This window comes from Magnolia sinica, chromosome 2 (assembly GCF_029962835.1).
Source record: "Magnolia sinica isolate HGM2019 chromosome 2, MsV1, whole genome shotgun sequence".
Lineage (NCBI taxonomy): Eukaryota > Viridiplantae > Streptophyta > Magnoliopsida > Magnoliales > Magnoliaceae > Magnolia > Magnolia sinica.
In genome coordinates, this window is record NC_080574.1 from 98,581,434 (window position 1) to 98,596,840 (window position 15,407).

Consider the following 15,407-nt stretch of genomic DNA (forward strand, 5'->3'; position numbering starts at 1 on the left):
GTTCAAACATCACTTATAAGGTATGAAAGACCCTAGATTGACCATAGGTTAGGTCATTGTTAATTACATACTTTAATTAGGTCATTACATAGGTGTATAGACTGTTTCTCGACTAGTCATAGCCTATGTTCGACTAGTCCTAGTACTGGCTCAACCAGTCCAAGAAATTTCTTGACCAGTCCAAGGTTTGTCACTAATTTCTATAATTTTTTGTTATAGCCTCAACTAGTCTTGGAGATTGCTCGAATCAAAGTCTAGCAACCAAATTGGGTCCCACACGACCAGTAGTGGACAGGACTCGACCGGTTGTGCAGGCCACTCTACCGGTCGAGCAGGCCCTTCGACCAGTCGTGGAACGGTCTGATCTTATCGCCCCCAAAATTTTAAAAGTTTGTTAATCCTTCGACCAGTCGAGCTGACCTCTGGGCCAGTCTAGTGAGCAATTTCTACACTTATAAATAGAGCACAATTTTCAAAGTTTGATATCCAATTCAAGCAAAATCAAGGCACCGCTCTGAGAGATAAGTTAGTGATATTCTTAAGCTATTTAATGCTCATTAATATTCTCTTTAATTTAGCTTTTAACATTTGATTTTGAGTTTCTACATTCTAATCTTATTTAAAGAAGGGATTGAAATTTTTCCATTTCTCGGAATCAAAATCAAATCAAGCTAGCCCAAGGTGATTTAATCTAAAATTCATCTAGAACTTAGAACATTTTCATAAGTGAGTATGAATATTGAACTTCTACATTGAACTTTTACTCCGAATTGGTTCTACCGGGCTGCATCAAAGGAGAATATCCAGATAAGTATTTTATTGTTTTGTAAATCAATTATTCCTTTGGTTTCTTTGAGATTGTGTCAGAAAAATTTCTTTCTTTTGGTTTGTATGAGGTAATCCAGAAAACTCAGAGTGTGGGGTTTTTGAATTATGTAATCCCACTTGAAAGACACAATTGTGAGAGTTTTAGGTAAACCTTGAAAAACCTATTTCTTAGTGAATGCTAATATCCACTGTGTGAGGATATTAAGAGTGGAGTAGTTGTGTGGCTGTTTTTCTAAACAGTTGGTGTACACACAAGCGAACCACTATAACTTCTAGTCTTGTGTTGATTATTTAATTGTGGCATTGTATGGATGTTGTAATTTCCTTTTATGCATTTTCGGAGAATGTTGTAATCTTTTTATGCAAGTGTGAGAATGTTGTAATAGCTTAGTTATTTTCTTTGCTATTTATTTCTTTATTCGTTTGTATCTATTTAAAATTTTGATGCACAGACCATTCTAAGAATCAGGTTGTCCTACCATAAGCCATTAGTTTTTAGTGTAAGGTTATCCTTAAAACAACATCTGTATCAACCTCTCAATACTTGTACATTTGAGGTTGTTATTCATTTTTGCATTATAGGATTGTTTAAGTGCTATCTTTATATATATTTGTTTAAATTCTACATTTAATTTTTAATTTGGCATGCCCGCCCCCCCCCCCCCCAAGAACTCTTAACTCGGCCTTTTCAAAAAGGTTTTGTACGGTCGAGCTCATGGGAACTTCCCATGAGGTCGAGTTGTGTGGGCCCCACTGTGATGCGTGTCGACCATCAACACCGTGCATTTGATGGGCCCCCTTTAAATTATGGGATATCCCAAAAATCAGCCGTATACGAAACTTAGGTGGGCCATACCATCTAAAATCATGTGAAGAAATGCCTAAAACATATAAAAGCACTTGGTGGGGCCCACTTGAAATTTTTATGCATATGAAACTTGGTCTGACTCCTCATCCAAGTGGGACGCACATAATGGATGGGCTGGATTTGTGAACCACATCTCGGTGGGCCCAACAAATGATTGTGAATATTTTAATGGAGGGTAACCCCTCTCAACTTTTGTATGTGGTGTGGCCCAAAAAAGTCATAGATTGACTTGATTTTTAAGCCCCAGGCCCATCGTGGAATGGTGCATCTGACTGATGGGGTAGATGTTCGACACCCATCATGGTGGGGCCCACACAGCTCGACCTCATGAGAAGTTCCCATGAGCTCGACCGTATAGAACCTTTTCCCCTATATATATATATATATATATATATATATATATATATATATATATATATATATATATATATATATATATATAATTAATAACAAGCCGAGACGAGTTGAGTTGAAATACCACTTGGTCGAACTTGGCTCGAAATCAACACGAGCTACAAAAAAACAGTTTGACTCGGCCTGACTCGACCATTCAAGCCGAGTCAATCCGAGCTTACTCGAGCTAAGTTGAGCTAGCTCGACTCATGAACAGCCCTAACGGTGTGGGTTGATCCTAAATTTTCAGTAAATCTAAAACTCAAGTGGACCATGGCACATGAAACAGTGGTGTGGGCCCACTTTGATTCGTATATTGTATATCCATATGGTCCATTTGTTTTGCCAACTCATTATAGGATATGAGCCCAAAAATGAATCATATTCAAATCTTAAGTAGACTACAACATAAAAAACAATGGTAATTGAACACCCACCATTAAAAACTTTATGTGCCCACCTTAGTACCCACAATAATATTTATTTTTATTCGACCTATTGATTAGGTCAGACATACCCAGACAAAAGGAAAAAAACAAATATCAGCTTCATCCAAAATGTGGTGTGGTCCAATAGAAATTTGGATGTGCTCCATGAGCTGACAAAACGAATGAATGGTGTGGATATACAATACTTACTTCAAGGTAGGCCCAACAGTTAGGGCTACACCTAAATTGAGAGGTATATGAAGATCATTTTATGACTTGATCCCAAAAATGAGAGGTATATAAATCTCAAGTGCACCACACCACATGAAAACAATAGTGATTAGATATCCATCATTAAAATACTCATAAGGCCCATTATACTATTTATTTGACATCCAATATGTTGATTAGGTCATACAGGGCCAAATGAAGGGGAAAAACAAAAATCAGCTTGATCCAAAACTTTTATGGCCCCAAAATGTTTTTTAATGGTTGACACTCATTCAACATTGTTTCCTGGAATGTGGTCCACTTAAGATTTGGATATATCTCATTTTTGGTCTCATACCGTAAGATGATCTTTAAAAATAGATAGACGACATGGATTAAACACAAACATCATGGTAGGGCCCACAAAGCACCAACCACCAGCCATTGGATGGTGTCAGGGGGAATAGACAATCCGTTCCCCTTATTTGTGGTGTGGTCCATTTAATCTTTGGATATGATTTATTTTTTAGATAATTCTCTAAAATTATCTCAAAAAATGGATGAACGGTGTGGGTTGATCACAAATTTTCAGTAAATCCAAAACTCAGGTGTACCATGTCATGTGAAATAGTGTGGAATAATGATTTCCACCGTTGATACCTTCCTTGGGCCCACAGTAATGTTTATTTGACATCTAACATGTTCATAATATCAAAAATATATAAATGAAGAGAAAACACAAACATTAGCTTGATCCAAAACTTCTATGAATGTTATTTTTAATGTTGGACGTTCAGTCCCCACTTTGTAGTCCACTTAAGCTTTAAACTCGCCCCATTTTTTGGTTAATATCTTAAAATGATCCTAAAAAAGCGTTGAACGGTATGGAGAAAGTCAATCCATGACTTAGGTGGGCTAAGAGCTTAAAAATAAAGTCAAACGATGACCTAGGTGGGCCACACCACATAATATAATGGAGAGGGGTTTCCTTAAAACATTCATAATTATATATTGGGCTTGCCTAAATATGATTCACATATCCAACCCACTCATTATTTGTGTCCCACTTGGATGAGGGGTCAGACCAATTTTCAACCGCATCTAAAACTCATGTGGGCCCCACCAAGTGCTTTTATATTTTTTAGGATGTCTTCACATAGTTTTAGATGGTATGGTGCACTTGAGTTTCGTATACATATGATTTTTGAGATATCTCATAACATAAAGGGGACACATTAAATCCACGGTGTTGATGTTCGACACACATCATGATGGAGCCCACAAAACTTACATCAATTCTTAGGTTCTCACAAGGTCAGTAAGTTGGGTCACAATTTTGACCAGAATATTTGGCCCATTTTACATGTCTAGTCCATTCACTCTATTTTACTGATCAATACCCTCAATTTGACTAGTTACTCGCCTCAATCAGGCTACATATGAGAAAGATATCGGGCATACAAGATTAATCAACAATTTCAATGAAATTTGATTTAAACATTTAAAGTTATTTACTCTTCAATTTGAACTGATTAGATTGTCCAAAAATGATTAAAGGTTCAATTAGTGGATGTGCCTAATAATTTAGTAATTTTATTTTTCACAGATAAATTTCAATTTTCATTTAAAAATAACATTTTTTTTCAAAATGTATACTTTTTTTCTCTCTTAACAAAATATCATTTTTATTATAAAATATTTCAAAAAAAATTTAAAATACAAATTCTAAATTTTTATTTTCAAAATCTCAAAAAATTTCTTATATTTTATTTTTTTAAAAAAAACTTCAAAATAACGATTTTTTCCTTCAAAAGCATCATTTTGTTCTCAAAATTTTTCTCAAACATTGTTAAAATTTTTAAACTTCTCAATATTCTTTTTCATGTGATATTACAAATCATTTAAATATTAATTTTTAATTATATAAAAAAACTCCACTCATATGATATAGAAACTACACACACACACACACACACACACACACACACACACACACACACACACACACAAACATACTATCTTTACCGTTGGTTTTTGTTCGTCGGTGAAAAACATTAGCGACAGTTTTCATCTGTCGGGAAAAAGACTGTCGAGAATATTTATTTTTCGTGACGAAAATATTCGTCGGTAAAAGTGTTTTTATAGACGCAAACTGAATTTCGTTGGTAAAACATTATTCCTGACAGTTTTGGTTCGTCAGTAAAACTCTTACCACGGAAGTTTTCAAAATGGCACGAAAATTTTCCATCTTAAAAATTATAACATTATTCCCGACGAATGTTTTCAGTGGTAAAAACATTATTATCGATGGTTTTCAGCCGTCGGGAAAACATTTAACGATGAAAAAAAATTCGTCGACGGGAAAACATTAATCGACGAAAAAAAATTTCGTCGGTAATGAACTAAAACCGTCATGAACAATGCTTTTCCTAACGAAAAAATTTTCGTCCGTAAAACACTACTTTTACAAAACATTATTCTCAATGGTTTTAGTTCATCAGTAAAACTCTTACCGCGAAAGTTTTTAAAATAGCACGAAAATTTTCTATCTTAAAAATTATAACAGTTTTATCGACGAAATTTTTTATTGGTAAAGACATTATTACTGACGGTTTTCAGCCGTTGGGAAATCATTTACCGACAACAATTTTTTTTTGTCAGGAAAAACATTATTCCCAACGGTTTTAGTTCGTCGGTAAAACTCTTACCGCGAAAGTTTTTAATATAATGCGAAAATTTTCTATCTTAAAAATTATAACAGCTTCACTGACAATCTTGTCAGTAAAAACATTATTACCGACAGTTTTTAACCGTCGGGAAAACATTTACTGATGAAAAAAAGAATCGGTAAATGTTGTACCGACAAAAATTTTTTCATCGGAAACAACATTATTCTAGACGATTTTAGTTCATCAATAAAACTCTTACCGCGAAAGTTTTCAAGATAGCGTGAAAATTTTCTATCTTAAAAATTACAACAGTTTTGCTGATAGAAAAACATTATTACCGACGGTTTTCAGCCGTCGGGAAAATATTTTAACCGACAAAAAAAAATCGTCGATAAGTGTTTTAAAATTTCATTAGGAAAAACATTATTTCCGATGATTTTGGTTCGTCGGTAAAACTCTTACCGCAAAAATTTTCTATGTTAAAAACTATAATAGTTTTACCGAAGAAAGTTTTCGTCAGTAAAAACATTATTACCGATGGTTTTCAGCCCTTGGGAAAACATTTAGCGACAAAAAAAAAATTGTCAGTAAAAGTAGTGTTTTACCGATGAAAAAATAAACATTATTCCTGACGGTTTTAGTTCGTCAGAACAACTCTTACAGTGAAAATTTTCTTTCTTATAAACTATAACAGTTTTACCGACAAAACTGTTCGTTAGTAAAAACATTATTATCGACGGTTTTCAGCCGTCAAGAAAACATTTACCGACGGTAAAAAAATTTCGAAAAAAAAATTCATTGGTAAAACACTACTTTTACCAACAAAATTTTTTTTGTTGGCAAAAATTTCGTCGATAAAAGCGTTATTTCTTATAGTGTTATAAGAGCCTCTTACGGGAGTATATGCTAGTTAAGTCCTTGTGTTTGACCACAGTCATTGTGTAGGGTTGTAAATGGTTTGAAGTGAACCTTACTTAAAAATTTTGATGATAAAATCAAATATACTCATGGGTTGAGTGCGTCCCCAGGGAGTGGAGTAGGGAAATCAAACCAATTCTAGTTGAGTTATCAACTCAAGAAGGCGATCTATGTTCAAGTTCTATTGATTGGGGATTCCTGGATCCTCAGTCATTTTTATTAATTATTCTAATCCCTTTCTACTTCGCTATATTAAAAACCCAGAAAACCCATTTAGTTCTAGTTGTGTTTTCACTAAGTTCCCTCTTTTTCAATCTTACTCTCGAGTTATTACTACATCGCAACCCTGCACTTGGGGTTGTTAGCCCTTCGGTTTAATCAGTAAACCTATTAGAAACTATTGAGATACTGAAATCCAATACACTCAAGGGGAGTGTATCCACCGAGAATGGAGTAGGCATTTAGTTGAACTACTATACATTTATTATTCTTATTAGTAGAATTGGTAAATGTATATATGGATGCATGAATAGAAAGTATGCTAGGTGTTTAATTAATTATGCACACTAGATATTTCACATCTAATCTCATAGGCTAGTTTTTCAACTTCTTGTATCTTTTGTAGTCTATGCAAGTGAACCCTTGTGCTTAATTATATTTTAATTAGGTGGAGATTTTTAAATGGACCTATTGATCCCCCTCTAGGACTTAGCCATAATTTTAAACTTCAACAAGCTTTCGTACATAACGTGTGGTGTCATGTTAGACTATCTACGCTAGTTTAGAGCCCCTATTGATGTCTAGTATAGTTGTCATAGGACCTTTATTGGGGCCTTAAATAGTCAATGTGGAGCAACTACTGGAATCATAAACAATTAGGCCACATTTGAATACACATTAACAAGCTACTTATGTGGCTAATAGCAACATATTGGTAGCTTATGTGATCAAATTTAGTTTGGTAAAATTCCATTTAAGAGTTGTTGAACACCTTGAGATAGTTTGTGGCCCTAAGAAAAAAATGACTACTTATTTTACTTTTGTTGAAGGGAGATATTGAGAAAGGGATTTGATGAGGATGAGAGTTAGAGAGAGGAGGAGGTCGGCCAGTAATGGTGGCAGCCACCACCCCTAATCTCTTCTAATCTCTCTTTTCTCTTCTCACTTTACCACACCACCGAAACTATCCATGGTAGCAATGACCATGGGCATTGCCACCTGCTGCAGTGGATGTTGACACCAAGAGTTGTTGTTGGCTCCTACAACCACAGTAACCCATCTCAAACTCTATTTCTCCCTTGGCATCTCTCTCTCTCTCTCCCTCTCTCCCTCTCTCTCTCTCTCTCTCTCTCTCTCTTACTTATCTTCTCCTTTTCTTTTCAAGGAGAATCATTAGTAGGCCTAATCGACATAAAGAGAAGGGAGAGTTTGAGAGAGAGAGAGAGAGAGAGAGAGAGAGAGAGATTGGCTGATAAGTATACTATTTACCAAACATACTTATCCAAAGATGGTCTTATCATGAAGCTATTATGGGAGATTGGAGGGTTAGCGCGAAGTCACTCCTCCTAAGAAGTGAGTCCTTAGAGTCTATGGGAGGATAATGATTACTTAGAGTCCATTTTTTTCATCTTGTCTCAACACTCGACACGAGAAGAAGGGAGACTAGAGTTAGCCTCGAGAGATTAAGATGGATAAGCGAGTTAGAGAGCATAAGAGTGCTCAAATAAGGACCCAAGGGGATATTTATAATTCATGGATGTAGTTATTTCTTTCCAAAAGTTTATTTACACGGTTATTTCTTACCTATTGGCACTCAGTTTGTTTTCTGTCACATGTAATGTGCGAGAGCATGCCAAAATCAATAAAGCGGCTCAATCCAAACAGATCAACTTTGACCCCAAGCCCCGAAATAAGAAAATACGTCCAATATGAATATATATGACCAGATTCTGAGAAGATCGGTCACTTACTCAGCCACTTGTATATTTTTATAACAATCACGAGATAATCGGAGGGTGAGGTTCTTCCTTCAAAGATGGGTTACTTTATGCCTTCCATAAGAAAGGACTTTCAGAATATTAATGCAATCAAATAAAACGAAAAACTCACAATCGGTCATTAGGAGCGTCTGCAAGAATGCGCCTCCTGAAAGAACTGCATGGTATTGGATAGAGATCAAATCTAGCGTTTGAGCATAGATTTGGATTACAAGTAAAGACTATAGCTAAGAATTACCGCTACTCCTTCGAAAAAGTCGTGATAAAGTAAATTGATATATTTGTTTGGTTGTCTTTTATTGTTGGAATTGTATTGAGATATCCTGATATGTTGAATTCCTTTGCTACTTATAGAGTGCTGTTGCAGCTTATTCTTAAAGATCCCTCTTCCATCACTGCAACACGAACTACTCCTCTCTTCACTCAATTAGACTTTTGAGTAATTTTTTTTTTTTACACACACCACACACTCACGCCATGGTGGGATTTCACCACCTATGGGTACTCAAACCCTCAACCAGGTGTTGAAACTCCTGAGAGTCTACCACTGGAGTAAGAGTGAGGACCCGACTTTTGAGTAACTTGACTACATCACTCCGTCGACCATTCATTGACATGTAAAGTATCCTGAGAATCTTTTCATTTACCTTCTATTTCTCATGCAATGTTACATGTCACCCTTTTATTGACTTTTTCCATAATAATAATAATAATAGGGTACAACATTGCCCCCACGCTGCTTTAGCACCTAGGGTCAAAGTTGATTAGTTTGGATCAAGCTGTTTTATCGATTATGGCATGTGACAGAAAAGTTGTTAGGAAATTATCTCCGCTCGATATGTGCTGCACTGTCATTGGATGACTCCCACATAGTAGATTTTCGGTCACGTGTGATTTCGTGTTGCCCATGTAGTTAGCGTAAAATGGACTTTTGCTTGTAAAATTGTGGATTCACACTGACTCTAGGGTTGAAAGTAAAATGGTTTTGTGCTGGCCCTTGGCTGATCATGAAATGGACTTGGGACCTCCTTGAAGACTGGATAAAGGCATCTCATGTTAACCAATTTCTTCTAGTGTGAAATTGGTTTCACACTAGATTGGTAGCTATCATGAGTTAGGACTTTGTCTGATTTCTATCAAGGAATATTGGGAGAAGAATTCACATCGTCTCCTAGACGTTAGCGTGAAACAAATGGAAGAGGTTTCGTGTTGGACAAGAACCATTCTACATCAACACTTGGTGGTGTGGAAAGTCATTCCGTGTTGGCCCTTAGGTCAGCATGAAATGGACTGTGAGATTTTCTGCTATCAACGGATGCCCCGTACTTGTGCTGGCCGGGACGTTGGAATGAAGGTTAGGAGGGATGAGATCAATTTTAAGGTAATGATGGTGATGTCAGTGGATTGGTTTAAGATCCATGGGTTTGCTAGATCCTGACATCGGGTCTGTTTGGTTCGTTTGGCATATCTCGAGATTTTACCATCCCATCCCTCCTAATCCCATGGGATTTGTCCGGCCAAACATGCCCTTAACGATTACTAGAATCCCCTCTAACCCAAAGCTCTATGGGCCCACAATGAATTACTCAATGTATGCACTCTATTCCTCCGTTTTACCAACTCATTTTAGGACATGACCCAAAACATGAGGTAGATCCAAAACTCATGTGGGTCACAGGATGGAATGCCCACTGTTAAACCTTACAAGGGCCCACTGTAATGTTTATATGCCATCCAATAATTATCCCAATTAGAATGAAAGAAAAACAAGCATCAACCTGATTCAAAATATCCCCTGAGATGGTTCCCATTGTGAGCGTTCAATCCATGTTGCTGCTTGTGGTCTAGCCCAAGCGGGTCTGAAGCAAATATAATTAATCTCTTGATCGGTGGCCTTTAATCTGGATGGACAAGATCATTTACACAAAAATAGATCTAATCAAGAATGTGATTGGTTCACGAGTTAAGTGTAACCCTTGTTAACCAGAGCCATGTAACCTAAAAGTTTTGTAGGCCCACCGCCATGTCTATGTGACATCCACTCCATTCATCAGTTTGGCTGGATCATTTTAGAATTTAGAGCCCAAATGGAAGCAAATTTAAATTTCAATTGAATCACACCACAACAAATAGTGGGGGTTAACACCCACCATTGAAACCTTATTGGGGCCCACAATAGTTTTGGATTAGGTTGATATTCGTATTTTCCCAAGATCCTAGCGGGAATCAAAGGTTGGATGACGTATAAGGATATATAGCCGCGGGCCTTGGGAAGGTTTCAATCCCCACAGGTTACATGTGGTGCAGCTTTCGTGAGTTTTGAATCTGCTTCTTTTTGTTGTGATCATATCTAAACGCGATGTCGTGAAACTAATGGGCGGACCACACAATAGGGATTGAATCCCCACATCGTAACCGCTCATCAGATGCTTTGCCTCGCATTACCGTAACAGACCAAAAATCGGGGGAGGATTAAGTGAGGCAGGGGTAACACCTTAGTGGGTGAAGCCATGACTCTGAGGCCCACCTCGATATATGTGTTGCAGATCCATGCCATCCATCTGTTTTTTCAGATCATTTTAGGGTATCGTATAAAAAATAAGCAGATCCAAATCTCAGGTGGACCACACAATAGGGATTGAATCCCCACCGTTAAAAACATCCGGGGATATAAAAGTTTCATCCAGATTTGATGGCAAATAAACATTGTAGTGGGTCTTAGAATTTTTTATTTTTTATTTTTTATTTTAACACCTCTTGCCTTTCAATCACGTCCAGTGACAACTGCCCAGCGGCAGTCTTGCTAGCTATAATTACATCAACCAATGAAACCTTTGAGTCCGGATCCTCTGTTATCAGGCTAACAGAGAATTCCTGATACCCTAATTCCCATTGGTCTACGTCACCACTCACTAAAAAATAAAAAAAATAAAAAAACAGCTTCGGACGCCAAAGCATTAGGGTAACAGGAATTCTCTGTTGACCTGGTAACAGAGGATCCCGACTCGAATCCTTTATAGGCTAGCGTGATGTTTACTCAAACCCGATACTCCTCTGAGTCTACCACTAAGGCGAGAGTAAGGATCCGACGGACAACACGAATATAAATTTTAACTAAAACTTTTGTGCACCGATCAGTTTTCAACTGTAGGCGTTCAATTCCCACTGTTCCATGTGGTGTGGTCCACTTGAGCTATGGATATACCTTGATTTTGGCTCATGAACTCAAGTGAGCTGAAAAAAAGGGTAGATTGTGTGGATAAGACACAGATATGAGAGTGGACCCAGTATACGCAGTACGCAATCCGCTCTCATAGAGGTAAACTCAGGGGATTCATTCGGTTGGGCAGATTGGTTGGGATACCTGATTGGACGTCATACATCTGTCCAGTACCACCGGAGCACGCCCCTTTTTAAAAAGAGTCCAGAAATGTCATTGCGCATGAATCCAATCACTCCGGAAGCTTTAATCGCACGGTAGTGGGAAGTGGGCCAGCAATTCCCATCATCTTCTATAGAAAATGGGAAATTATTCTATGGAAACTTTTCCAGACACGTAGTTGCATTTGGTTAGTACCTGCATCACCCATCTAGACCGTCCATTAGGTCCAGTCCAGTCTTCCTCCACTCGAATACAAATTTAAAAAATTCAAAACCATCCGATGGTTCCAGACACTGATTCTACGGTTTAGATCATTTGGTTACATGAGTTTTTCGAGGCAGCGTGGGGAGAGTGCACTTGATCTAGCTGACGGTTCATATACCCAACGGAAGCGGATTGCGTACTGAGTAACTCAGCACGGTAAGCGTATCGAGTAAACTCCGTGAGCCCCTGTGTCATTCATGCATTATATCCACTCTGTCCATCTCTTTTAACACATAATTTTAGGGCTTAAACTCAAAAATAGAGTATATCTAAACATCAAATTAACCACACCACCAGAAACTGTGTGAATTGAACATCTACCGTTGAAAATTTCTTGGGGACAACAGAGGTTTTAGATCAAGCTGATATTTGTGTTTTCCCTTCATCCATATCCTTCTGATCTTATGAACAGGTTGGATGACAAATAAACATCAATGGGGGCCTTAGAAAATTTTCAACGGTTGAAATCAATAGTTCCACTTTTTCCAGTGGTATGGCCCACTTGAGCTTTATATATGCATCAATTTCGGGTTGAACCCATAAAATGATCTGGAAAAATGAATGGACGGCGTGGATAAACCACATGCATTCGAGGTGTGCCCAACTGAGTTTACTCGGTACGATAAGAGCACTGAGTAACTCAGTACACAATCCGATTTCATACCCAACGTATATGGCAACTCCAAATAGAATTAGTTGCATGGAAAAGTTTCAATACACTCAATGCACGGATTGTTTCTCAAAGAACCTAATCTATTATGATCAGCTTCCCATCCCTATTGTTCCATGTTGAATGGCCCATCTGAACTATGGATCTAGCTGAGTTTTTGCACTGAGCCTTAACATTGAGGATATAACCTAATAATATTCTTAGTGGATTTGACATATATATATATATATATATATATATATATATATATATATATATATATATATATATATATATATATATATAACATGGTGGGACCCTCAGGCTTGTGTGTTCCACGCACTGGGTTAAACAGGTATTTTCGAGGATTCGTCCGCCCAGGGCAGGGTCTGACTACTTCAGCCATTTCTTTTTTGAGCCAGGAATTGAGGCGTGGATCCAAGACCGTCCAATTTCCGGGCCAGGCTAGAAGCCTAGTGGACCAGGCCACTATCTGGACTTAATCCCACCAAACCAAGTCCAGCTCATCGAACGTCATTTAAGCCCCAAATAAAGGCCGCGCATCTTTTCGTCACCTCTATATACTGCAGAAAATAAAATTAATAATAATAAACCCAAAATCCCAACTCACACCATTTGTAATAATTGCCACCTAAATTCACTTATGTACCGAAAATAAATAATAGAGAGAGACGCAGCAGCACTATCACCAGCACCATAAAACAACATAATGGACACAACCATGAACAAAACAAAACAAAACAAAATTCCCATTAACACCATTTATGATATAATTACTACCTAAATTCCCTGAGAAAAAAAATAAAATAAAATTGACAGAGCACCGTAACAAAACAGATGACACAACCCATGTAATAAAAAAAAAAAAAAAAAAAAAACCAAATTCACACCATTTATAATAATACCAACTAAATTCCCTTATTTACAAAAATAAAAAATAAAATAAAAAATGAGAAAGAGCAGGAGCAACACAAGCAACATAACACAACAGACTGGACACAACCCATGAATCAAAATCCAATCCTTACCATTTCAAAAGTAAACCTCAAGCCTTCCCTTCCAATCTAGCATGCGTGAGCCCAACACACGCATCAACGAAATCCTCTTCGATGAAATCCGTCGAGAAGATCTGCAACCGATCTGCGCACCCGCGTGCAAACGCTTGCGCTATGAAAAGCCGGGCATATCCATGGATCCTCTCAGTGACAGGCTTCACACAAACGACTGGATTATCGGCCTGTGGTGTCACCGTATTCTCCACCCTATAAAAGAACTTCCTCGTCGAAACCGGCGTCTGTTGGCTCAAATGCTTCATATTACTCTCGAATTTCGTCGACGGCAAGTCTGTATCGATCCAATTATCTTTCAAGTACCCTGCACTCCACAGAGCATCACCGGCCTTAGGCGCAGCTGACTTCCTTGGCTTCCACACGCATATGACCCGCTTTGGAAGCAACTCAGCGACCGTCTTTTGGAAGACCTGGTCATCCTGGTGGATCAAGAACTCACCGAGTTGTTCCACCAAGTACTTATCAAACTCAGGTGGGTCCTCGTGGCCGAACTCGGTGCGGATCTCTAGAATTACGATCTCCGACTGGGTCTCACCAAGGAACTTCTTGAGATCGTTGATCACGACATCGATGTTGTATGTTTTGAGTATGCCGTGGCAGACCCGCCGGTCTTCCTGGATTCGGATATCTATCACTCGGGTGCCTTTCACAAGTTGGTGGTAGATGGAGCACCATTGGCACTGGGCGAATGGGCGCGAGACATACCGGATGCCAATCTTGTTCGTGGCGGAATCATGGGTACCGGGCCAAACGATCTTGTATAGCTGGGTTTTCTGGGGATCTAGATGGGACATCCAGTTCTTGCGATCGGGTGGGTAGTAATCGGATCCCGGGTACTCGTTGCCTGAGTTTTGCTGGAGGTCGAAGAGAGTCTTCTTCTCAATGGCGACCGCTTTTCGACGCTCAATTTGCTTAGAGACATGACCACCCATGGCTTGAAATTGAGGAAATGTTCTTCTTGTTTTGCACCTTCTCTCTCTCTCTCTCTCTCTCTCTCTCTCTCTCTCTCTCTCTCTCTCTCTCTCTCTCTTTGGTTTCCTTTTTCTGCCTAGAGTGCGGTTTGTGGAAGAGGGACGTTGGGTTTTAATACATGGCATTGTAACGTACGTATATTTTTATGGATTTTCAACTTTGTAGGTGAAATAGGATGATGGAGGTTTCCTTGTTTTTTCTTTTATTGTTTTATTCTTTTTGTTTTAGGGAGGATCTGCAGTCCAAGGGAATCTAAGCTTCGGTTTCTCCCTCTTTTTTCTAGTGTTGTTGTTGTTGTTGTTGTAGGATAAGATGTATTGGGTTTCTTATTTTCCTTTTTGTTTGGTATGGTGGGCCGGCTAGTTTGTATTATTGGTGGGGTGAAACCGGTCGTTTTCGTTAGTTGGGTGACGTGCTTGGCTGTCCACAATCTTCGTTGCTTTTATTGGCTTTGTTTTTTATTTTATTTTGTTTCGTGTTTTGAATGATTTTGTAGCGAGCCACACATGGTTTGCTTGGCTGTAGAAGATCTGGATCTCGCAACCATGAGATCTTTATTAGGATATGAACTTTTGGGTGATTCGCGCTGGGTGAGATTTAAGAGGTGAACGGCAGCAAATGTGCTAATGTCGATCACGTATGGTAGATCTGGGCCTATAGTTACGTGGCTCTCCGAACGAACATTCCCTGGCTGATAAACCAGACTGATGAACTCATCAGGTGGGCCACAGTCTTACA

At 38.3% G+C, this 15,407-nt stretch overlaps 1 protein-coding gene across 1 annotated transcript; it reads right to left on the reverse strand.

The window, feature by feature from the left end:
- Positions 1-13,500: 13,500 nt before the first annotated feature.
- LOC131237295 (uncharacterized) lies at positions 13,501-14,965 on the reverse strand. The gene has a single exon (XM_058234993.1). The coding sequence runs from the start codon at positions 14,792-14,794 to the stop codon at positions 13,673-13,675; it is 1,122 nt and encodes a 373-aa protein (XP_058090976.1). The 5' UTR covers positions 14,795-14,965; the 3' UTR covers positions 13,501-13,672.
- Positions 14,966-15,407: the final 442 nt, after the last annotated feature.